The sequence below is a fragment of the Equus caballus genome, chromosome 17 (assembly GCF_041296265.1).
Source record: "Equus caballus isolate H_3958 breed thoroughbred chromosome 17, TB-T2T, whole genome shotgun sequence".
NCBI lineage: Eukaryota > Metazoa > Chordata > Mammalia > Perissodactyla > Equidae > Equus > Equus caballus.
In genome coordinates this window covers 88,200,000-88,225,659 of record NC_091700.1, presented here as the reverse complement: position 1 = coordinate 88,225,659, position 25,660 = coordinate 88,200,000, and the positions used below count along the sequence as shown (strand labels likewise).

The 25,660-nt window shown below is 46.3% G+C and overlaps 2 protein-coding genes across 12 annotated transcripts in view; one reads left to right on the top strand and one right to left on the bottom strand.

The window, feature by feature from the left end:
* The window catches only part of STK24 (serine/threonine kinase 24), a 113,013-nt gene extending 90,591 nt beyond the window's left edge, over nt 1-22,422 (top strand). For 3 of the 6 annotated variants that reach the window (XM_023621753.2, XM_070239945.1, XM_070239947.1), the window contains 8 exons: nt 1,205-1,313; nt 1,558-1,715; nt 9,275-9,460; nt 11,737-11,882; nt 13,791-13,926; nt 14,949-14,999; nt 17,804-17,940; nt 19,314-22,422. In XM_023621753.2, the coding sequence (XP_023477521.1) occupies nt 1,205-1,313; nt 1,558-1,715; nt 9,275-9,460; nt 11,737-11,882; nt 13,791-13,926; nt 14,949-14,999; nt 17,804-17,940; nt 19,314-19,350 (960 nt within the window). In that variant the 3' untranslated portion in view covers nt 19,351-22,422. Of the gene's footprint in view, nt 1-1,204; nt 1,314-1,557; nt 1,716-9,274; nt 9,461-11,736; nt 11,883-13,790; nt 13,930-14,948; nt 15,000-17,803; nt 17,941-19,313 lie in introns of all 6 variants that reach the window. The other 3 variants (XM_023621752.2, XM_014732158.3, XM_070239946.1) reach the window with 1 other exon arrangement.
* Nucleotides 22,423-23,455: 1,033 nt separating this feature from the next.
* Nucleotides 23,456-25,660, bottom strand: part of FARP1 (FERM, ARH/RhoGEF and pleckstrin domain protein 1) — a 288,033-nt gene continuing 285,828 nt past the window's right edge. For all 6 annotated transcript variants that reach the window (XM_070239941.1, XM_070239944.1, XM_023621750.2 and 3 more), the window contains one exon: nt 23,456-25,036. In XM_070239941.1, coding sequence (XP_070096042.1) covers nt 24,955-25,036 — 82 coding nt within the window. In that variant the 3' untranslated portion in view covers nt 23,456-24,954. The remainder of the gene's footprint in view (nt 25,037-25,660) is intronic.

Below are 25,660 nucleotides of genomic sequence, written 5' to 3'. Positions count from 1 at the left end.
CTTGCTGAGTGGAACCAGAAAGCTGTCATGAAGCTAGAAGCGGTGTCTTTGTTGCCCCCACCTTGGGCCCATAAACAGTTGTTCTGTTGCCATCATCCTGGCGAAGCCCCTGAGACACACAAGTAGGACTGTCTGCCCAAGAAAATGAACGTGCGTCAATCAGAACTCGGCCTTAGAAGGAGTATCCTAGTTCACTGCCTTTGGTTTAAAGCACATCTATCTTTTGAAAACTTACTCAGTGAATGTCACGGTGCTGTGTGTTCCTGTTGACTAAAGTCTGTGAATTTGGGTTATCATGGCATTCACTGTCAAGTCCGGAAACGTAATAACGGGGATCATCATTCAGATGAAAAATTAAATTATTAGAATTCTCCTCTTTCTGATGGTTCCATTATGAGTCCTTTAGGGAGTGTTAGGTGGTTTTGCTGAAGTAATTTATGTAATTATTAGTTGTGGTTGAATTCCCTGCTCTGCGAGTGACGGTGGACTTATTATCCAATTTGAACTGAGCTCTAGAACGTAATTTTTTCTTTTTAAAATGGAGATATGTGTGCTTGACGTTTCTTCCTTACATCATTGTATGATTATGAATATCAAGCAGTGTTAATTCCTTTGAGTTTCTCACAATATGTTTTCAGAGGCTGTTATTACTTCGTTTGGAATAACATATATACTGAATAACAAGAAACCCTAAATCATTAGGAATTCAGCACTTTGAGCTCCCTTCCCTCAAGTTTTAAAATTCAGATTTAAAAATTCTGGTGCAGGGTAGCCTCGGAAAGCAGTCGGCTCGCGGGCCTCTTTCTGACCTCTTGCGTTTTGATAACGGTTACTATGTTTGGACAGAGCCAAGCTGCTCCGTGTCCTGCCTGGCAGGTACCGTGAGTCTCTGGACTAACATCCCTCCCAGCGCAGCTTGCCGGCGCGACGGGGCTGACCGTGGGCCTCCTCCTCGGCGCTGCTTTGGTTCTTAGCCAGCTTGGCTTCATTCAGCAAACTCGTTTTCTCTGGTTCTTTTTTTTGGGGGGGGGGTGGGCAGGGGGCCCTTTAAATAGGTTTTTATTGTTTGGGCAAAATGTTTTGGAGTGAAGAAGATTTTAAATTTTAATTGTTCTTGCCCATTTAACACAGGGATTGACTGTCTTATCATTTCAAACTTCTAAGATAATCATTTAACTAACTTTAATAATTTTTTTCTTATTAGTTAGAACCTGGCCCTTTAGATGAAACTCAGATTGCTACTATATTAAGAGAAATCCTGAAAGGACTTGATTATTTGCATTCGGAGAAGAAAATTCATAGAGACATTAAAGGTAAGAAAACGTTGTGTTTGCTCCTTTGGAACCCCTCAGGCGGGTAGCAAGGAGCTGTTGAGGCAAGCTGCTTCTCCCTGCAGCCTGCCCGGAGTGGGCTGGCCTTCGAGGCGAGTTTAACCCATAGCATCCCTTTGGTGCCTGGTGATCTCGCTGGGGAGAGAAGGCAGACGTTCCCCAAGTGATAGTGGACGGAACGACGCAGCAGGTAATGTCAGGAGGCGTCTTTGGTTTTATTTTCCAGCTGCCAACGTTCTGCTCTCGGAACATGGAGAGGTGAAGCTGGCTGACTTTGGAGTGGCGGGCCAGTTGACGGATACCCAGATAAAAAGAAATACCTTTGTGGGCACCCCTTTCTGGATGGCCCCCGAAGTCATTAAACAGTCTGCCTACGACTCAAAGGTAAGGCCGACGCTTCGTGTAGAGTTACCCCTTCTGTACTTTAACCTGACAGCTGTTCCTGTGGGAGTGAAGCTAGCACCCTGCAGTAGGTCCTGAAGGTAGTTCGCCGACCTTGTTTGAAAACAGGCTTCTTCTCTGTCTCCTGCTGCGTCGTTTAATACCCTTTATTTATCCAGTCCCTAGTTAGTGAGGTTTTTAGCTTAAACAATGTCTGGTGATGGTGGGGAACACCAAGGAGGAGTGTGTCTTGAAGGTGGGTGTGGAGGAACAGAGGACCACGGTGGCGAGATGGGTTCAGCCTGGCCCTGTTAAGATGTCCAGGTGGAGGTGTCCAGTGGAGGCATGCGGGGTCGGGTCCATAGAGAGACCAGCAAGTGCTGGTTGAAGCCCGAGTGGAGTGGATGAGGCAAGAGGGCCTTGGGCAGACTTTGAACCATATTTAAGGCATGGGTACAGAAAGGATCGCGTAAGAGAAATGGAGAGTCCACAGGAATATAAGAGCAGAATCCGGAAAGAATAAAGCTTGTGGTGCTCACACAGACTCTTCCTGTCCTTATTGTTAGTTCTCGGGAGTGTTACCTCAGAGACTCCTTACCAACTTGAGGCAAAATCGTAATGTCTTGTTTCCAGCCTCTTTTACCGGTCATGGGTGCACTCTCCCAGTTTTTCCTGTGTTCCTTATTCCCTGTTGCCCTTCAACTTACTTAAACTTTTTAATAATAGACTAAAAAACCTGGGGAGCCTGCCTCCTGGATCTCTGATTTCACTCCTGTCTCCCACAGGCCACACCCCTCACTAGCTTGCATGCAGTAAAATCTGCACATGGTCCACACAGGATTGGCTCTTCTGAGCCGGTATTTCTAGGCAAACAAAAATTTAACTCAGATACATTTATGTGCCAAACATGGTTTCTTTTCTTTAATGGAAATCTTCTCAGTATGCAGTGGACTTCCCACCTCACTAAACAGTGCACAGGCGGAGAGTGACTTTTCCTCGGGGCCTAAGGTCCCCCCTGCGAGCCATCGTTGTGCTGAGGCTGCAGGTGCACCTGGTTCAGCGTGCAGAGGTGGGCCTGGCTGGCTCACTGGGAGTTGTATGGTGGCCAGGACTTCCATAGGCATCCTGATGGCCTTAGTATTCAGTGGCTACTAAGTGACTGTTGAGTTTTCAAGGCCCAGGATAGCAGAGCTGTCTGGTCTTCGGCGTGTTTTATTGCTGTAAGTGCTCCGCCTGTGTTGTGGATGACCCCCATAGCTGCTTGATGACCCCCACAGCTGCTTCTGAGCTCTGCAGCTGCTTTGGCTATTGGCCATTTTCCTGGGGTCCCATCATTTTAGGACTTGACAGGAACTTAATGTCTTCAGTCCATTCTCTCTATTTTAAGCTGAGGCCCATTTATCAAAGCTCATAGGTAGATTTTGGTAGGGCTATGCCTAGAATCCAAGTTTCTTAACTCATCAGATTACACTAGGCTGACTATTCTCCTCTCTTTTTTCTAGTAAATTAGCTGGTCAGCCACGGCACATGTGACTCAGGAGTCAGTTCCCACATTGTCGGTGTTACCCACCCCTGCTCACTCCACCCTCTTTCTTCAGGAGTTGTCCTGCTGGCCGAGGCCTTTCCCCTCTGCCTTGGCCCCTTGTGCAGGGCTTCTCTGGGGCAGGTGACCTCCATAAAGCTTTGCCACCTTCCTTCCTGGCGTTCTTATCAGGATCAACGTGCTCTCATCTGGTCAGTGGATGTTGTAGTATTCTTTTTCAGTAGATTAAAAGATGCTGCCTCCACCTCACAGGGAGTGCACACTTGGTTGCGGAGCTTGAGGGAGTGTCACATTTCTCCCTAACCTTCAACTGCTTTTCCTTTTACTCTGGCTTATGTCAGAGGCTAATTCTTTGATTTGCTTGGATCATACCCAACACCGCTCTTTACTAGAAATCATGTGTGAAAGAATATGTTTATCTGAAATTTGCTTCCCAGGTTTGTTGACTCAAGGGGTGTGGAAAGTGCAGATAAGGCTAATGTTAGTGTCTGAATCTTGAGGCTTATAAGAAGTGGGTTTCTGGAGGCTGAGGCCTTAGGGATAATCACACACACACACCCACTCACCCACATTAGTTGTGACACTGGGACAGCCACTTTTGTCATCAGCAATGCCTGACAGAGGGCCTTTTTCCGAGGTTGCTTTGTGGATATCTTTCCGGTGGCTGCCTCGCCTCTCAGGCCTGCCTGACAGGGCAGTTTATGTTCTTTGAGGGGTGCTGTAGCTATTGTGGCCACTGTGGTCTCCTGAGACACAAACTTATCTGGCTTCTTTCCAGTTCCCACTTCCATTCTTCCTTGCATGTACTTGTGAACATTTTTTCCACCAGTCTCTGCATTACAGGTCAGGAGCGCACAGCCGTCGGGTAGCAGAGTCTGTTACTATAATCAGGACAGCGGGCTCCCTCAGTTCTGTGTTTGGGTACGCACTCTGATTCTCGGAGGAAGGTCAGGTTGGGAAGAGGAGTGGAATGCACCTGCCTCATGAGCAAAAGGGACTATAAGCCATAATCTTATGTGTACGTCTAGAATCCTGTCTAACACAATAACCTTAGTATCTTTGACCCCTTGTCATTTGTCCTTGCTGCTTAGGTGTTCTGAATGTGTTTGCACATACAGGGTGCTTATGTTGATCTCAATTCTTAATTTAAGCCCAGTATTGCTAAGTGGTGATTGCCCATATGCCTTAAGAACCTTCATCATCTTCACCATCATCATCATCATTTTAAAGGTGATTTAGGGTAGCTTGGTTTGTAAGAAGCACCCAAACCTTGGAGATGGTGCCAAAGGAGATAACTCTGCTCCCCCACAGAGAAGCCTTTGTTTTCAATCCTAGACTAGGATCTTGGGCTAAAGAACTTAAATCTTTTTTTCCCTTTTCTTCATAAGATTGCTATGATGGTGTGTCAACATGTGGATTGTACTTGATTAAAGACATTGTCCCTTTCTCTGTATTCATTCATTCAGTCTTCGCTGTAGTGGCACCCAGTGCTGTGCTAAATAATTTACATTTTCTGTGAGTAATTGCACTGCTGGGTATCAGGTGCTGGATCAGGTGCTCTAACAGGTGTCGAGGAGTGCAGGCGAGCTGAGTGAGGGATGTCAGAGTGAGCTGGGGAAGGCTTCACAGACGTGCGGCTCTGCAGCCCCTCAAAGATGAGCAAAGGGCGTTCAGACCAAGTCCAGGGAAAGGAGAGTTGTGTTTGGTTTGTAGATTCTGGTGAAGGTGTGGTAGGAGATGAGGCCAGGGGATTGACTTGCCTGTTAACTGAAACAACATCCTGTAGTCGTGGAGAGGTTGGTGTCAGGATTCTCTTATAAATAACTTCGCTTTTTTGGTCTCAGAAGCAATATATACTCTTTAGTCTGGAAAATACTGGGGGGAACAAAAAGATGAAAAGAAAAACACCTGTAGACTTTCTACTCAAGCACAAGCTAAGTTATTTTGGTGTCCAGTCATCTCTGAAATAACTATTGGCAGTCTAACCATGGTGAAAAATGGAGATAGGTGATGCATTGATGGAAAAAAATAAAATTGGTAAAAATGAGTAAAAACATGGCACTATTAGCCCGTCAGTTGTTAGAATCTGCCCAGATAGCCTGTCCACTGCAGCACGCCACTGGCTCTCCCTGTCCCCATGCCAAGCCCACTGGTGTCTCCTGGTCCCTCTGCAGGATCAGGAATTACCCACAGTCCCAGCTGTGAGTAATGGGCGCTGGAAGTGGGGGAAGGAGGTGAGTGGGAAAAGCATCCAGCTTGGAGACTAACAGGCTTTATTTACCACGTAGTAATGGTTGGACCTTTTCAGATCAACCATGTATTGCTAGTTAGTGCTCATAAACGATTTTTATACCTCTAGATGCTGCTTATGGATGTGTTCCTACATAGTGCATCTAATTAAGTAGTTTATATTAAATCCATTTTGAGCTATGTTTTGACTAGTTATAACTGTGATTTAGGATTCTCCATGTTTTTTCGCCCCTCTTCCTCTTGATTATGGAGTTGACTGTGGTTCCTTCCAGAATATAGTCATACATAAGCTTTTTATACCACTTACGTTGTATTGTGTCTGCAGATTTGTAGCCAGCTTGCTTTTACTTAATCAGCATGATATTGCAAGGATTTAGAATATTGTTGTATATTTGCACCACCCCACTTCCACTCCCCCGTCCCCACTGAGAAGAGTCCTTGATCATCAGTAACAGTCGTATGTTGTCACTTAGGAGCATACTACCTAGACTTTTCCACATAGGAGAAAATCTGTTCACTTTTCTCTAACTACCTAATTTCGTGTCCTTCCCAAATGACAGTAAAATGGATCTATTCTGATACCTGAGTTTTAATTGCTCTGGAAAATGGCTGCCCTTGCCCCACATAATTTAAAACCCAGACACATGGTCTAAATCTGATGCCATATTTCCTAGATGTAATAATAGACCAACTCAATTATATTTTGATTCTCTCTTAATGTCATTGTTGGGTACATGATACTTCAGTAAGTTAATGTGCTGTAGCAACTAAATCATTCTAAGGTTTAGTGTAAGTAATGCTGCTATTGAATGTTTTTGGCAGCATATACCATTTTCTAAATCTAAAATGTATTTTTTTAAGCTAGATTCCTAGAAGGGGAATTAATTGGTTTCAACAAGTTTGGATATCTTTATGGCTTTTGACATAATGCCAAATTGCTTGCCATTTATTCAAATGCCAGTCAGGGTTTCCACGTTAGTCAGAACGATGTTGGATGTGTGGAGAGGGAGCCTGCAGGCAGGAAGACACTTCAGAGCCCCCTACTGAAGTCCTGGGGAAAGAGCATAGCTCTGAGCTAAGCCAGGGCAGGAGGGATGGATGGGGACCCGGGGCTCCGAGAGGTCAGGAGCAGCACACCTGGCACCTGGTTGATTTTACAGGGGTCCAAAGAGGAGCTCCGAGGAGCCTGGGTGACACTCGGGCTCCTGGCTTGGCTGACGGGGAAAGGGTGCACGTTTTGTCTTGACGAGGCTCTGCTGGTGACCCTCCCGGGGGAAGCAGGCGAGTGCTGCCTGTGCCTCTTCTCTGAGGAGGAGATGCGTTACAAGTGGTGCTGGGGAGGCTGTTTCCTCAGTCGACTTTAGTTGGTCTGTCCTGGCGTGTGGAACAGGTGCCAGGTCCTCGAAGTCTTGCTGCCTGTCTGCTTATTGCCTGGCCTGGATCCTGATCACAAGCCCTCAGACCTCTGAGGGAAATGGGGGCAAGCTCATCCCATGACAGACTGCCCGCAGACACCATCATTGGCTGGAGCCTTCTAGTTATGGAGTGTGCTTAAGTGGTTACAGGATGCTGGGGGCCCGGAAGTGTGTCCATCAGAGGTCATCTGGATAAAGGCCCTGCGTCTGTACAGCCAGGAGGCACATTGGTGCTGAGCAGCAGGCTGTGCAAAGAGCAGCAATTCCAGTGAAATCCAGGAGGGCTGGAGTAGACAGACGTGGAATCATGCAAACTTTAGAAAGAGACCTGTTGTGTAAAGAGCTGCTGCCACATGAGAGTCGTGCATTCGGTCATCTTTGCCTCCTGTCCTTGCAACTCGCCCTCCCTCCTTGTACCTGCACACTTACTTTTGTCCTCCTGGCCAGTTACGGAAGCTCACTGCTGGCACGCTCCGGTGCACCCAGCTTCCTCCTCCCGGGGGGAGGGACTCTGGAATAAGTCACATTTCTGCTGATTTTTATAATAATGCACATGTAAAATAAAGCAGAGTCCAAGTTGTAAAGGGATGGGAAGTAGGAACGTTACCCCTGATACTGGGTCTTCTAGACTGATCCCTGTAGTAAAAAAAATTTAAAACAAGGCTTGCTGACGGTTATTCCTGCCTTCACTGGGAACAGAAGAAAACAGAATATGTGGTAGGCATTGACCACATGGACTGCTGGGCTGGGGGAAATTGTAGTGAGGATGTCTCCTACTCACTAGGGCTTTGGAAACATGGCAGGTGAGTTCTCTCCAGGTCGAAGAATGTCTGCATTCTCTGCTGACCTAAATGATGTTTCAGCCTGTCCATTTCCTTGCTGTAGTGTGAGTGTAAGAGGTGTATTAGTTCTAATTCATTGCCTGGAATTAAGATGGGTTTGCAGCGCACAGCGACAGGAGCAGGACAGTTGTACTAGACCGAGTGTAGCAGAGGCTTGTTCCCCACTGCCTGTTCTCTGCCGGCCTGTGTGGTCCTGCTGCTGCTTCAGTCTGATTTCATGCAGGGGGGTTGGTGTCAGCAACTGGAAAAGCCTCGTTAACTAGAGTTCCTCCAAGACTGCCTGCTCTTTTCATTTCCATTACATGGTCCAGGAATTCGTTCATCCACCCAACTGACTGGCCCAGGCCACAAGCGTGTGCTGCATAGGAGAGGGGTCAGGAGCTGGGCAGCAGGTGCCCCCACACGGTGCCCCCTGTCTCGTGCTGACAGCAAATCAGACAAGCCTCTGGATTTAATTAACCTGTCATGTGACAGGAAATACAGGAGCTAGAACACGTTAAGACCCTGAGAAGAAACCAGGCAAATCCAGAATTTGGGACCTATTTCTTCCTTAGGTCACTGGCACTGAGGAGATTGGGAAGTGGATGTTCTGAATTGAAAGAGCCTTAGGCGTCCTAAGAGTCAGTTGCAACATATGGGCCTTGTTTGGATCCTGATTCAAATCAACCAACCGTGAAAAGACTATTTTGAATAATTGAGAAGACTTAATTATAACATGATATTAAGGAATTATTATGAATTTTAGGTGTCGATATATAGTAAAAAGTCCTTATATTGGCACACTAGAGTACTCAGGAAAAATGTCATGATGTCTGTGATTTATTTTAAAATGTACTGTGGCAAAAAATAGCCAAAGCTTGTATGGTAAATTGTTAATAATTATTAAGTTCATGTGATGGGTGTATGGGGGTGCATTATTTTAATATTCTCCGCTTCTGTGTATATTTGAACATTTTCATAATAAACATTTAAGTTCTGGGCTGTATGTAAGGCACCTTGCACAGCCACCCTGCTGTTATTCCCATTTTACAGATGAAGGAACAAGGCTCACAGGTTAGGTATTTTGTCTAACATCCTAAGACCGGTTGTAGAGCTGGCATTCAGACCTGTCCCTGAGCCCAGGGAACCTGCTCTCGACCTCAAAGCAGTGCTCAGTTCTAAGCTTTGCTTGATGGGGTGACTCACAGACACTCCTGTACTCCCCAGATCACCTCTGGTTACCTATCCCAAGGACTTAAATTAACACTGCACCGCTTGTATAGCACTAGGTGGATGAGAAATAATCATCTCAGCCGTCTTCAGGAGAGAGGTAGAAGACATTTTGTATAGTACATTTCCTCTGTGTTGCCTATTTCGAAATCATAATGGATTATCTTTTCGATTTTCGGTCAAAAATAATTATCTTTTTCAATACCTGAGAAGTATATTGAGAAGTATTTTTTTTTTTCTAAGAGATATATTTATTTGAATTGATTCCTGTTCAGTGTTTCTAAAGATGCTTTGTTGTTGCAGGCAGACATCTGGTCCCTGGGCATAACAGCTATAGAACTTGCGAAAGGGGAGCCCCCTCATTCCGAGCTGCATCCCATGAAGGTTTTATTCCTCATTCCAAAGAACAACCCCCCGACGCTGGAAGGAAACTACAGCAGACCCCTCAAGGAGTTTGTGGAGGCCTGTCTGAATAAGGAGCCGAGCTTTGTGAGTTTCACGAGATCAGGATGAGCATCTCTTCATGTGTGTCCTGACTTGGTCTAGATACACCCCATTGGAGTTTCTTTAATCACTATAATCAGCTACTTTCATGATCTCATTTTTCTTTCTTTTTCTAAATGGGTATGATTGATTTCTTTGAATCACAAATATGTTTTTATTGTTATTTTTCCTTTTTAGGATTAAAAATCTTTCTTTCAGATTTTCTAGTGTCTCATACCTCCTTGGGTATGCAGACTATTCTCCTTAATATTATGTATGGAATCATACATTTTTAATATTTGCAGTGGAAGATCAGGCTATAAACTGTATGCTGTTTTTAGTAATTGCCAAGTGTGACCTGAAAAATATGGCTAAATATGTCTTTAAAGTAAATGTTTTTGGTTTTTTCTTAGCATGTGTTAGGAAAGAAAAGGCAAATAAAATATAAATGAGCCACTCACCTTGCTTTTCTCCCCTCTTCCCTCTCACTTTCCCTTCTGTTTAATTGACATGGGCAGAGCCATGGAGTGGTAATGACTACACAGCTTTATTCTAATTTGCTCTCTCAATTAGGACATTTCTTTGAAAGTTATCTGTGTATTTTTCTGTTGCCTATAGCACCATATGTTCTCGTTTTTTTCCTGAATTTTCCAGCAGGGTTAGCTGAAGGTCAAGCTGAACCCCTTTTTATGAACTCTTATCTAAAAATGGGTGACTAGTTTTACAAGAGCACCATGGTTTTCTAATATGATTCCAGTTTTGGGAAAGGAGTTAAGTGGGGAATGCAACATTTTCTAAGAACCTCGAAAGGATGCAGCCTGAGATCACCAAGTCAGCATTTTATTGATGCATCACGTGGTGGGGGCACTTGCTCTACGTGTCCATGAGGCTCTGCACAGTGTATCATGATACCAGTTTTCTAGCTGCCGTGCACCAGCACACAAGAAGACACACCTACCCATGTGCGTGCACATCTTCCCCTTAAAAGTATATTTCTAGGGGCCCAGCCCCGTGGCCGAGTGGTTAATTTCGTGTGCTCTGCTTTGGCGGCCCAGGGTTTCACCAGTTTGGGTCCTGGGCGCTGACATGGCACTGCTTGTCAAGCCACGCTGAGGCGGCGTCCCACATGGCACTACTAGAAAGACCCACAACTAAAAATATACAACTGTGTACAGGGGGAGCTTTGGGGAGAAAAAGAAAAAATAAAATATTTTTTAAAAAAAGTTTATTTCTCGTATTGGCTTACTGGCCCATTGCACACATCTCTACCCATACCTTGACCCGAAGTGCACTGAGGAGACGGGTGAGAAGCTGAGACTAGGAGCACTTCTCAGACACTTGGAGTTTCACAGCCATGTGGACAGGGAGTGAGAAATGCCCGAGATGGCCCACGTTTTTCACAGGCTTGAATTTGAGGAACATGCCTGGCTCTTGCTAGTAAAGCTTTAGTAATTCAGAGTAAGTGGGGACTTAGTCTAACTCATGTAGTTTGTTCCTGCTGTCTACTCCAATTTGAGCTACGTCAGGTTTCCTTGGGAAGCATGTTCCCTCTAATTGGGTTTGCCATCCTCAAGGGCAAAGCAGTTGACCAAGTTCAAAGCATGCTGTCTGGCTGTGGCCCTGCTGAGCCTGGGGCCTGGGTGAAGACCTCACCCCGCTCACGGGGAAAGGGGCAGACCTGGGAAACCAGCATTTCTAAATTGGGGAAGCTGATGCCTCAGAGAACTTGGGAACTCTTTTAGCATACAAGACAAGGGTATCTCCTGGCTACTTTCTAGTTTCTTCTAGATGGATCCAAATTAACATTTATCTTATAATTTGGGGCGGTAGAACCAAACATTAATGTAGAATGTTAACAAGATAATGTAGAACGTATGTTTTCTGTCTTGCCAGCATTTGTAAGAAAATGTTTTCTAAAAACTAGGAAGTATATTGTAGCTCTCTTGAATGATCCCTGTGAAATTCTGTGCAACATTTTCTATGTAAATGCATTTTGGGGGCGAAGTTCTCTTCTTTCATTGGATGGTTCCCTGCCAAATGTTAAAGACCCCATTAGATACTAAATGCTGTGTCCACAGTACACAGAGTCCCACCCACAGGCGCTAAATGACTATTTAAATAAGTCTTAAGGGAAAAAACTTCAAAGTAGATCTTGATTTTTATGCTTTAGTGTGGTGGTTTGCCATTTTGAGGCAAAAGTCTGTCCTTCAGGGTAGAATAAAGTAGAATGTAGGGAACTTGTCTCATGCTTTTTCTGTTCTGTTTGCCGGTTGGTTTTCCAGAGACCCACTGCTAAGGAGTTACTGAAGCACAAGTTTATAATACGCAACGCAAAGAAGACGTCCTACTTGACTGAGCTCATCGACAGGTACAAGAGGTGGAAGGCCGAACAGAGCCACGAGGACTCCAGCTCCGAGGACTCGGACACGTAAGTCGGCTCTGCTTGGGCCACGCAGGGCGCGTGTGAGCCGGGAGGGCTGTGCGTGAGCCATGCAGGGTGTGTGACGTGGGCCTGTTCTTGTTTCTCGTTAGGGGCGGTTTGGGTTTCTTTTTTAAAGGTAATCCAGGTTGATGGTGATTCTTGAATTAGTGTGGGACTGTTTAGGAGTCTTTTGTTGCCCATGGAGTTTCTCCCAGTTAGAACTGTGCATAAAGAACTTGACCTGGTTTCTTTGTTACACTTGCTGCTCTTAAAATACTGATCAAATGAAACTGCTTTAAGTATCTTCTTAGAAAGATATAAATGTATATTTTTGTGATTCTGTGTTGTGTTCTGGTAGATGTTGGCATTGTAAAAGCTCTTACTAAAATTTTAACTAAAAGCTGGTGTCAAGTTAGGCCTCCAGGAATTTGTCAGCTGAGGAGATGTTAGGTCTAGATGCCGTTTCAGTACGTAGGGTGGGGAAAGCCAGACCGATGGCTCTGAGGTGAAGGGAGAAAGGAGGCGTCAGGAAGTGTCGTGACTGGAAGTGCTCCAGATCCTCAGTACCTCTTCTGTTCTTCTTCACACCTCGGCCAGAAGTTCAAGTTGGCCCACAGCCCGGGTCCACACTCTGGGCCAGTGGAATCAGTTTCTAGGTTGAGACCCGAAGTGGTTTTTCAGGATCCCCAAGTGATTCCATTGTACAGCCGAGAGTGAGAACCACTGACGGGGAAGGTGTTGAGGTCACGGCATTGAGAGACTAGGGTGGTAGCGGTGGGAATGAAGAGATGAACAGGGAGTTTGGATGTGGCCGTGGATTTGGGTAAAGGATGTGGAGATGCTCCAGGCTTCAGCAGGGTGGCAGGTGCCACTGAGTTGACAGCACTGGAGAAGAAGCTGGTCTGGGGAGGCCAGGGACAGGAAGCTGAGTTTGATATGGGACATGTTTGAGTTGTTGACTGGATGTCCATGAGGATGTGTGCAGTTTAGAGTGACAACGAGGTTTGGAGTTCAGGCGAGATGCCTAGGATTTCTAGAGAGAACAATTTAGAGTCACCGTTCTGTAAATGGTCATTGGAGCCATGAGAACAGAGGGTGTCGCTCAGAGCATACCTGCGGAATGAGAAGGGCCAGAGGCCTAGGACCACATCCCAGGAAGCACCAGCATAAAGGATGGACCTGTGGACGAGACAGTTGGAGGAGATCCAGTGCAGTGTGGCTCCAGGAGTCCAGAGTCTAGGGGAGGAGGGCGTGCGTAGCAGGATCGTTTCCTCCTGATGGTTGGAGCAGGATAAGGACTGGACTGTGCCTCCCTTGTCTAGTACTGTGCCGGGGACTGGTGGCCTTGGACATGGCAGTTGGAGGGACAGGGGTGGGTTTTCACCTGAGTGGAACATAAGAAATGGAGGCGGAGAGTGGAGGTCAACACATCCAAGGAATGTGACTGAGAGGCTGTGGCTGGAAGAGAGATTGTGTTGAGTGAGCAAAAGGAATGTATGTTTAAATGTTGGTGGAAAGGAGCCTGAGGGGAGAGAAGTTGAAGTCCAAGAGAGAGGGGCTGTCAGTGGACTGGAGAATTGTCTACAGGAGAAGATGCCCCTTCACATTTGAGGAGGCGGGAGGGGCGGGTGTCATGCAGCTGGCACTGTGGGAGTTTCCAGGAACCACATTCTGGTGGTCTCTCCTCTCTGTGAGGTAGGGGGCAGGGTTGGCTTCTGAAAGCCCAGGAGAGGCTGGAGGTGGATGTGACTGGGGGGAGTGAGACAGGCGAGGCATGGGTGGCCGGGCGGCGTCACGTGCTCAGTGGAGTTGGAGAATGTAGATTGGGAGGCTGCCACCGGGGATCCTTGTGGGCTTGGCCCCCACGGAGCCAGCGCGCTCACTCACAGAGGTCACCTGGATTTCTGTGTTAAGGGAAACAGACACGGACGGCCAAGCGTCCGGAGGCAGCGACTCTGACTCCGGGGACTGGAACTTCACGGACTCAGAGAAGAATTCAAAGAGTCTCGAGAACGGAACTCTTCGGCCGTCTGATTTGGAAAGAAATAAGGTGGTACGTTCACTTGCACTCCAGTGACTAACGCTTGTCGTCATTCGGCGGCTGTGTGAACCTTGCTGCTTTAGTGGGCTGGGTGGTCCCTCTTGGCTGCGTCTTTTGGAGTTCTACTGTCAGTGAATTGACAGATTAAGAGATTTTGTTCTGATTACCCAGAGATTCAGACCCGAGAGTCTGGACTCTGGTCTGTTCTGGTGCTGACTTCTGCTATCTAGCCCTGCTGTGTGATCAGCATGTCCTGACCCTGAACCTCCACGGGAATCGTGGCGGGGGGTAGAGTTGGGTTTCACATAGGAAATGACTTTCTAGTCCTCTTGAGGGGGCTGTGTGTGTTTTGCATATTGGGGTTACTCATAAGGTACGAGAATTTTGGGATTAAGTTTTGTTTAAAGATCTTTAAGAGAAGTATTACTTATGGTACATATATAAAACTCTTTTTGATTAATTGCTTTCATGCTTCTTTAAGTTTACAAAAAGCTCTATTTTCAGGAATTTTTTAAGGCACAGTGGTGTGGATTCTCTCAGGCAGTGTGGACCTAGGGCTGTCCTCTGGTGTCCTACAAGTCCCACTTGGAGAAGCAGATAGGACTCGTCATGTGTTCAGATAGAGGTTGCAAAAGTAGAAGACAGGCCACTGTCCTACCACAGCCAGTCAGGATAGCCAGCGTCCATCTGAGTCCCATCGCCAGGGTCCCGTTAGTAACATCCTCTACACGGAGAGCACAGCGGTGCCATTCAGCATCGCCTGTGTCCACACCGAGCGCCACTTCCTGAACCTCTAGTGCCTTCCCGCGGGGAATCCAGACCCTGTAGTTTGCCCGTCTGTGTGGGTTGTGCATGTCACTGCAAGTGGAACTTGGTAGTCTAGTGACAGACAGGAAGACCGGCCTCCTCAGATGCTGCAGTGAACAGAGACGATTTCGGGCTTGATGCTTGGATGGGGCGTGTCTGAAGTTTACTGAATTGTTGTAAATGGGAATGCTCAGTATGTCTGATTCCCTTCTTTTCTTCCCCAGATGCCTTCCTCTCAGTGTTTATCTACAATTATTTCTCCGCTCTTTGCAGAGGTAAGATACCCAGTTGACTTTGGCGGGAGGAAGCAGGGGGCAGACATCCTTCTGTGACAGTGTTGCAGGAGGATTTGGGAGGTTAGAACAAGCTGGTGCAAGCAGGCGGAGAGCCTCCTGGGAGGGGGCTGGAGTCGGGCACCGGCTTCTGTCTAGCCCCTCCTGGGAAACGTCACTGTGTCGCTGCCTTGACTCAGACGGGATGTCAGCGACCAGCCCTGGTCCGTGTTACCGTGGTTATTTTAGCTTCAGATATGCTGCTTTCTACAGATTCATTTGGGTGCAGCCTGCTCTCTTGGCTTCAGGCAAATTTATGGCAATGTAAAAAGTAGATTTTTATTTGAAAGGAGATGTTAGATTCCCTGGCACCCTCCTGTTTCTCATTGAGCCCCTAGGTTAACCTTAATCCTTACGTGTTTCCAGAGCGGTCACTTTCCCCAGTGGGGCCACTCGTTTCTCAGGTGCATGGCCCAGTTTAGTTCCTCGTTCTGTGAGTGATGATTGCATCCGTGTGCTGGCCCCTGTTCCTTCTCAGGGGAGCCCTCTGCCTTCTGTGGATATCTGTGTGCATATTGCATTTTGAGGTGTTTTCAAGAATGGATTTTGTGAGAATGAAGATTACTCTTATCTAGTTAGTAACTAATTTGAAAATAAGTTGGAAATACCCTTTCTCTCATTTTCTGGTGCCCCCTCCCTGGCTCAGGCTGCCTGTAAGATCATTTAGACTGAGTCCCAGCAGCACCTTCCCTTAGTGAGGTGATTCAGAGCTTTCCGGGGAGGCTGTAGCGGGATCCTGACACTTGTGGTGGATAGTCTAAGGTGGGAAGGAAGTGCGGCGCACAGGCTCATTCCCGCCTTCCACTGGCCTGAACCCAGCTCACCCAGTGCCTTCGCCTTGGCAGTGCCCAGGGTGTTCCCGGCCACCCTCAGTCCTGCTTCCGTCCCCTTCCTGGCTGAGCATTGACCTCATGAGTTTCCCTAAGGGCCCTGCCTTCCAACATGGCAAATCGGGGCCCAGCTGGAGGGGCCGTGGCTGAGCCTGAGGTGCCGGTTGAAACAATTGAACACACTGGATTCAGCTGGAAACTAAACAGCACAGGGCAGTAGAGGCCCCTCAGTGCCACTTTCTGGCTCCAGCGTTGGCCCATTTTACTGGCTGCCCTTGCTGGTCCTACGATGTCCGTGAGACCCCACTTTGCTGTTTCTTAGGTTGTTTGGGAGATTGGCCCTTCAGGTTTCTGATGCTCCTTTGCTTTCCTGCAGCCCTGCACTGCCACTTTACTAGGATCCATCAGACACTTAGGGAAAATGGCATAGATTTTCTCCTTTGTCTGGAGCTGTTTATTTTTTTTTTGGGTACATGAAGAAGCTATTCTGAAATCATTATTCGGCATTAATGAATTAATCCTAAATGTAATAGTTTTGATTTTTTTCAGCTAGCCTAAAGGTAAACTCTCAGTCATCTTTTCCTATATGTTTGTGTTATTAATAGTTGATAACCCCGTGTTCACTGTGCATTATTTTATGTAATACTCATAAAGCTCAGTACTTGAGGATCGGCGTGCATCCTTCTACAGATGAGGATGCTCCCTGACATCACTCAGGGTGCCCAGGGGGCTCCTCCAGTTGGGGTTGTAGAGCCCATGCAGCAGCAGCCTGTGGGCTGAGGGGCTTGCCCGTGGGTCCACGGGGCAGGGTGGGCAGGGCAACAAGGTAGCTGTAGGAAATGGCGGGAGGCAGAGTGGCGGGCTGCTCTTATACATACTGTCCCCTTAGTCGTCGTGTGATCAGGAGGCTAGACAGAGACAAGCGACCGTCTCCAGGTCGGCTGTGTTGCCATCTGTGACAAGAGGGAACACAGGGAACAGACTCTCGGAAGTGCCCAGGAGATGTCCTCAGCACCCACCGGTCCCTCCAACACCGGGCCTTTCCGGGCCTTCTGTCTGTCTCTTTAGAGGGAGAAGGGAGAAGCCACTGTTTTTAGGGTAGACTGATGCTGGGAGTGACAGCATGTGTTCACAACAGCTGGGAAAGCCAAGGCTAAATGTTTTGTGAACTGCTTCTCAAAGATGAAGTCGAGGAGGGGCCTCCTGAAGAGAGTCGTGCTCGTCACCTCTGCAGCTGCCGATGGGAGCCTCAGTCCTGCGCTCTGCTGCATCTTGACCTGAGCCGCTCTCCTTTCATGGTGCATGTTTTGGTCACATCCCAGAGACTTCGGGTTGACCTTAAACTGACGGAGGTGCCTGAAGACACTTAAGATTTCTTGTGGAAGCAAAGGTCCCAAGATGGACATTGTGGATTCCCAGAATTTAGGGCTGCCACTTATTTACATGAAACAGAATGTTTGACAGTACTCTAGACCAAAGAGGCAGCTTGCTGGAGTCTTAAGAACCAGCCCGTTAACAGTAGGAGCTGAGCTTGAGATGCCCACACTGCAGCTTCAGTGTGGAAGGTGGAGCTAGCTGTGTGGTTTTCAAATTGCTTTTCTGGTATAAGATTAAGGTCGAAATGGAAAAAGAAAACAAGGCGGTTGCTGTGATCAGAGTTTGAAAAGAGGCACAACTAGTTGTCTCTGTTCTGTCCTAGTGAAGGTAGTGACTTAGGCCTACCTGATGCCTTTTCTATACATCGTGTTCTCGGCCGTCAAAAAGCTGTCACTGAAACGAATTGGAAGTGACCCAGCAGCTGAGCTGAAGCTGCTGCCAGGACTCAGGTGGCTGGAGCAGTTAAGGTCCACACGTTACATTACTCCTTAAAGCAGATGCTCATTGTTTCCTGTGCTGTTCATGTTTGTGTGTTTGAAGTTGAAGGAGAAGAGCCAAGCGTGCGGCGGTAATATGGGGTCCATAGAAGAACTGCGAAGGGCCATCTACCTGGCAGAAGAGGCCTGCCCCGGCATCTCGGATACCATGGTGGCCCAGCTCGTACAGCGGCTCCAGAGGTAACTGCTGACGGTGCCCCTGTAGCCACGGTCACTGCCTCCAGGGAGGAGAGCCCTCTGGAGGCCATGCCGTGTTTGCCTGTGGCTTCCTTAGGTGGGATATGGGAACACCTTCAAATGGCCTGCTTGTCAATCCTCCATCTGTCAGTTTGGTGCTCTGTTCCTGGTCTGTCCCTGTTACCTTCCAGGCCACAGGGTTGAAGCAGAATCAAGTTAGAGAAGACTTTTGTTCTGAATTATAGAAATCAATATGAATGAATGAATAACTGAATAATATGAATCTGGAAACTTCTGGGAAGGACCATAGAACTTTGTGCAGTTGTAGCATTTGCCACATAAATACAGAGTGACTTCAAGATATCTGTCTGCTCTTGATGACGCAGCCTAATTATCAGCCAGAGAAGTATAGTCCGTGGCCAAATGTTTGTAACTCTCTGTTTGGCTTCATGCTTTCCAGTCAGGTGTCTAGAAATGCCTGAAGTTTGGGTTCGGAGAGTTCAGTGAGAATGGATGCAGGTGTGGTCTCTTCCTAGGGTGGCTGTGCCCCGTGCCGGTTCGCAGTGCTGCCTCGTGCCCGGAAGCCTTGTGGTGACGGCAGTGCACTCCGTCTGTTTCAGCCTGAGGGTGCCTCCTGTCCCCTCTTTATATACCAATCATGAACTTACCCAGTTTTTTACATTTCTGCAAATTATAGTGGGCATATAGTTTTTTGGACATTCTTTGGTATTTATTTAGGATAAAGAAATTGTGCATGTAAAACTACTATACATGCATAATTTTGTATACACTTATTAACTTGTGTATATTTTTCATATTGCTTAAATATAATTACAATTTTTAATCTGTATTTTTATTTAGCTTGCTTAATTTACTTAACCATTTCTCTATTATTGGACATCAGAGTTGTTTTCTAATTATTATAATTACAAAAAACCTAAGAGATGATTCTAAGAAGTAGTTGCTCAGCTCGGCCGTGCATGTGCGTCCCCAGAATCTTCCTGTGTCACTGGTATTACTGACTTTGCAATTTTTAAAAGTTGATTGTGAGTAAAGGTTTATCATTTACTGTTTTATTCACACCTTTTTTTACTCCTGGGACGCTGAACAGGTTCTCACTTTTTGTTACATACTTTGAGTTCTTTTATGAGTGAATTTAACCTATCTATGAAAAGTTGTGTTGGAATCTGATTTTCTTAATTTTTATGAATTCCTTATGTAATAATTAACCTATTGATACTTCCTCCACTTAATTTCTTATGACTTGGGATTATCCATAAAAACTAGGATTTTGATTATTGTTTCAATTTTTGCAAATTAATTTAATTTAGAGAAGTGATGTTTATTTGCCTGTATTTCTTTCTGTTTTTTCCTAGATACTCTCTAAGTGGTGGAGGAACTTTATCCCACTGAAATTCCCTTGGCATTTGGGGTTTTGTTTTTCCTTTTTTCTTCTTCATCCTCCTCCTCCTGAAAAGTCAACGAGAGCCTTTGCTGACTCCGCTGAAGAGGTGCGCCATCGAGGGCCCATCCTCCCCGCTGTGGCCACCAGTCCAGGGCCACACAGGCCTTCCTCGTGGGGCTCGGCCACATGAAGTCTCCAGATGGGGTGGGGGGGTCAGCTCCTTCAAGCGATCATTTTATTATGATTCTTGTTTTTAATTTTAACCATAGTGCACATATCAAGGAAAGTGTCTTTCAAAACAAAACAAACCCTGAAATGTATATTTGGGATTACAATAAGGCAACTGAAGAAATGAAACCTCAGGTATCCTGCTTTAAGTTGCTGACTCCCCTCCCCGGGAGATGGAGACTCGCTCTGGTGGATCAGTGTACAGATGTGTATATAGCGTCATTTTTACGGAAACCCTTTTTGCGTGCATAAGGAATCACTGTGTACAAATTGGCCAAGTGCTTCTGTAGATAATGTCAGTGGAGTAAATATTCGACAGGCCATAACTTGAGTCTATTGCCTTGCCTTTATTACTTGTAAATTTTGAATTATGTGATCAGTGATTTGGGTTTTATTTTGTATTTGCAGGGTTTGCCATTAATAATAATTAATGCCCCTCTTATGAAACACTCCTATTTGTACCTCAACAGATGCAAATTTTCCTCTTGTTTGCCCAGCAGCCCTTTTGGTACACTTAGAAGTTGATTTCCGTTTTCATCGATGGTACTATTTCTTAGTGTTTTAAATTGGAACATATCTTGCCTCATGAAGCTTTAAATTATTTTAAGTTTCTCCCCGATGAAGTGCTCTCGTCCACCATTTGTTTGGAATTGTGCCACTGCCAGTCCTCGCGGGCTGTACCATCCTCTCCAGTATGATTTTCTGTTGCACCTTGTAGTGAGATCTGCCTATCATCTTTCCCACCTAAAAATGTCTGAATGCTTACACAAATAAATTTTATAACACACTTATTTTGCATACTCTCCTTGAAGCGTGACTCTTGAGGGGGCAGTGCATCTGCCACGCGCGCACGTGTGTGTGTGTGTGTGTGTGTTCGATGAGACATTTCAGCAGGCTCCAGGAAGGTGCCCACATTCAAAATGCTGAATGTCCAGGTCAGTTCACTATGCAACTTTTAAAAAATTGGTCATTGAGTAGATATGGTGAATATTGCTGATTTGTAAAATTGCCCTCTCTTCCCAGAGACCTCGATTAAGGGTGGTTTTGTTTCTTAAAGGAGCCAGTGTCTGCTAGTTTGTCAGCCAGGTGTCTGTTTTTCTTGGCTTGGGGCAAGGCCTTAGATGCCAAGGAGGGAAATGATCTCTGGGTCTCTGGGATGGGAAATAGAGTTCCTGCAGCAGTTCTTAACTGTCTGAGTACACGTGGTGTTCTTTTATATTTGTTGATATGAATCATCAATTGTCATCTCTTTTTGGAGTAGCAGTTCTTGAGGGGGAAGACAAAGGACTTTTCGAAGCAAGGAAATTACTGGGTAAACTTGAGGTGAAAGGTCAGATATCTGGGCCCAGCGGCCTGGACGTTAGAGGGAGAGGACAGAGGCCTGTTGAGTGGGTGACATTTGAGTGGGTGAATATTGTTTAGCTTTGTTAAGGGCGTCTAGTTTTTAAACTCTTAAAATGATTTTTTTATTAGAAGTAGATTTGGGTTGAGCTCTTAATTTGTGTAAGGGATACATTTTGGTTAGGGGAAATAGAACTGAATTGCTAATTCTTATTGTGCATGTTATTCTGCAGCAAGAATGTTAACTTGAACAATAGAACTTGAGAATATTTCATTTTGTGTTTCTAGAGTATTCTGTATGAGGGAACTGTTTGTTTCCCTTTGTGAGGCATAAGCCAAAGATCAGTTTGTCCATTGCCGGAGAAAGAATCACTCAGAGAAATGAAGCAGGGTTCCCCCAAATGTGCTGCTTGTCTGGTTTTAAGAGACGGACATAGATGGCAGCTTTCTGATTGAGAGTTTCACATTTGCAAATGGACAGTGGCATCAAGACTAGCTGCTGAAGCCGGTGTCAGACAGAGGGCTGGTTGTGCTGGTGGGCGGCCTGGACTCCAGTTAAGCATGTCGATATGAGTGGTTACTAGATATTCTGCACACACCAGACTATAACACACAATGCCGTCTCCCTAATAAAGCAACCAATTACTCTTTTACAGTTTATTGGAAGCATCTTCTGTCGATGAAGCTTCCTGGGGAAGATGTGGGTTGACTGGATTTTAACAGTGGATTGCGTCCCCATACAGTCTCTTCTGGTTTGTTACTTTCTGTAGACACCCAGACTCAGCCGGTGTGTTTGTAAGGGCATCTTATTTAGCCAAGGAGTCTAGCATTTTGTGTACCAAGTCTTTATTCAGACAGACCCGGGTAGCAGAACTACCATGGCACCGGCCTCAGACAGTGTCACCTGCTGCTGGTGTTTTGCCAGACCTGTGAGCTTGGCATTCAAGATGGACTTCTTGACACTTGGAAGCCCGTTGATGCCAAACGCCAGCAGTTAACAGCTTATCCACTTAGAGACTGTAGGCCGCGGTGGTTGGCTCATGTGGGAGATGGTTTCACACAGCACAGCTGCTGTCTTTCGGAAACAGAGTTAGTGGGCTGACTGTGTCTGGCTGGGTGTTTATGCCTTTCTGAAGTCGTCTTTTCTGTGTCTCAGCTGTCTGCACTAAGTGAAGTGGCCACCAGTGTGGTTTGGAGTGCCTTGGCACCCTCAGAGAGCCAGTCTCATGATTGTGTTGATGTAACAAGTGCCACACACCTTCTGAATCCAACAGTTTTCTTCTCGAGTTGGTCTTATGAAGTGTCTAGTTCGATTCTTCATGTAGCATTTTGTACCTTTCTTTTGGCAAAACATATAGTCTGTTTATAAGCGTTTTTATATTTCCTTCCTTAAAAAATACGGCTTCTGTATTTCCGCTATAAAATATGGCAATAAATGGGGAGTGCTCAAAGTGTGTTCTTAAGCACAGGTACTGTACCATGCAAGGGTCAATAAAATTCACAGAAAACAATCTGTGTGATTTTGTGTCTTGTGTGTAGAGGGAATAGACTGAATGTTTGTTGTGTCGGCACCCCCCCCCCCCCCCCCATTTATATTTGTAATCCTAACGCCCAGTGTGCTGGTATTGGGAACTGGGGCCTTTGGGAGGTTAGGTCATGAGAGTGGAGCCTCACCAGTGGGGATTAGTGCCCTTATTCTGCCCTGTAAGGACACGGTGGAAAGACTGCTGTCTCGTGAACCAGGAGGAAGGATCTCACCAGACCCAAGTCTGCCGGCATCTTGATCTCGGACTTCCCAGCCTCCTGACTGTGAGAGAAATTTCTGTTGTTTATAAGCCTCCTAGTCTGTGATATTTTTGTTACAGCAGCCTGGATGGACTAAGGGGGAGTCTCTGCACTGCCCTCTCTTCCTGGCAGCTTGAGAGTGGTCTCAACTGCCCGCATGATTTAGGCTTGTTTTCTCTGAAGGCACAGGGGAACACGGAGGTGCCAGATCAGAACCAGAAGTTCTTCAGATGGTTTGAAATCATTCAGAAGTGCTGAAGTAGAAGACCGCCTCATCATGGCCAAGCCTTGTGACAGATGACTCCTGGAAGAATTCCTGATGCTGCCTCTGCTGTCTTGGCTGCTTGGTGCCTGGGGTCCAGTGCGCTCAGGCTTCCCCTTCCCAGGGTGGTGGCGCTGCCCCTGGATGTGGGAGAAGCCTCAGGGAACTGGCTTGTCTACTGAGCCTCTTTCACAGAGGAAGACAGCTCCCTATCTGCTTTGCTCTCATCCCTTGGGTTTTAGTCCTTGTCTTTTATAGCCACTGACAGACTCCTAGAAATGTTCTGCTTCCCCAGTACCAAGTTGGAAGGAACAGATAGGCTGTAAAATACCAAGTTTGCCAAAACACTTTGTCTTAATGAGCAGTTGAGGCTGTTCTTCTCTTTCCCGCCCACCCGCCGTGACCCGCCAACTCCGCCCCTCCCCGGCAGAGGCAGCACTGTTAGCTCCTCCAGCCCACCCGCATTAGATGAAAAGAAAGACAAGAGACGACGTTGGTTCGTTTGCCTTAAAACTTCAATATGCTGGATTGTGGCGTGAGGTATTTTTATTCCCTTTTGTTAGTACTTAAAACCATCTGGTACATATTGTAAGGCAAATGATTAACGCATCTCAAGCTACTCGTCCATCTGTACATTGCTGTTTCCACGTCCACCAGTCACAGCTCCACAGAGTCGGGGCAGACCTGCGTTTCTTCGTGAGGGGCTTTCCCAGCTGTGGTGCAGGGCACTGGGAGAGGACTGTGTTGGGTTGGTCGCCCCCTCTGGGGGCTGCAACAAATAGGGCTTAACAATACGAAGGGAATAGCAGCCACCCGATCCACACAGAGAATAGGCAAACAGATTCTGACTAGTGGGCCCAGCAGTTACCAGAAACCATTTTCCCTGTGTAGTCCGACTGTCAAGGATGTGCAATGTCATACTGTCGGTACCCCATGCCTGGGGGGAATGAGTATAAAAAGGAGGAAAGAATGTTTTTTGAAGACAGGTACAATATATACTACTATTGCATGTGCAGTTCCGAACCACAGCTGCAGGAGGAGATAAGTATGAATGACGGGTGCCGGGGACCGCGCACCATTGCTCGCAGTGCTTCTGCATCCACCGGAAGCTCACAAAAACTCTCCATAACGTAACATTACCACAAATGGCCCTGATTTCTGACATACAGGTTTTCATGCTTGTGAAACAGACAGCAAAACACCACAGCTTAATATCTCCCCATCGTATACACCACTCACAGTACAGTGATAATGCAGATATCACACTGGATTTCTGCTTCTCTTAACAGAAAACCACCCGCTACAGTTTGTAAATAGTAATCACTTAAACAATTTGGTCAACTTGCGCCAAGAAGTAGGTCTGGTAACCAGCGTTTCACTGGAGCACGAAACCCCAAAGTGGAACGTAGTGTGCTGGAAATTGCTTATTAATCAAAGAAGTAAATCCTACTAACTTCCTATTATTATAAAAGTAGAAAGATTGAAAAAAACGAAATCTGAAAATGATCTCTTTTGCTTAAGATTGTGCCATGTGTATCGCAAACACTGGAAAATCCATTTTTTAAAATGCAGCAGCCTATAAATCAAAATAATAAAAGTTTCTTTAAGAAAAAGAAGAGCACTCGCCCTGTCTTTTGGTGAACGGATGTGTCTGTACTGCTTTTAAGGTGCAGTTGTAGAGGGAAAAAATGTCATTTGGCACTATATTAATGACAAGGTTTTAATACTGGCACAAGCTAAAAACAGCCCACCAAGAGAATGACAGACGAAACCGCCACCAGCATTGGAGGTGGGAGCACTGTTCCGTTCAGACGAGAAATTAACAGCTGAAAAGACAAGGTTAACACGGTTCTGCAGAGACATGAGAGTTGCTGTAACACCATGTTTTTGTTTTCCAGACAGGGACCAATTTTACTAGGCTTCACTAATACAGAAGAAAGCGGACGTCTTCCAGGAAAGCAGCCACTGCTGGAACAATCAACAACTTGTCCTGCCATCAGTACACGTGAGATTCTTTGTGACTCAGAATGTGGGCACGGGAGGCCGAGCTGGTGGCACTTCGGATCACTTCCATCCACCTACAACAATAAAGCAAGAGAACTGCCAAGGGCTGCTTCTTATAAAATCCCGCCTCTGACTTTTTCTCTCGTTTGTAACAGCCTCATGACACTCAGCCGTCACTACCTGTAAAACCACAGCCTGAGGTAATACTGCCTGGTTTGTAATCTGCCGTTTTAGCCAAAGAAGAGTTCTCAAATGAACGGGTAACACCCAAGTAAATGAAAGCCAGGTTAAGGGTTCCTCGGGGTGTTCCTGAGGAGCACAGTTTGAGAACCAGTGACCTGGCCATGCTCATTTTAGAGAGAGCCCAAAGTGACTGAGATGGATGTGCCTTGCCCAGGTGACGCGGCAGCACACCCTATTTAGAGCAGTGAGAGGCGAGGTGACCTCTGGCTGTTTAGGACAGCTCCACCTCTTCATCTTTCTCACGGACAGTGGTGTGCGGCCCATCCTGCTTCGTGGGAGTTCATTTTATACTTCTATTTGCGGTATGTTGTGGTTTTCAGATATCTGGGGACATTTGGTGTCTAATGGATGGAGGCCAGGGATGCTGCAGGACATCCTACAATGCATGGATCCCCTCACCCCCCGTCCCAGAGAATTATTTGGTCTAAAATGTCAATAGTGTCAAGGTTCCTACC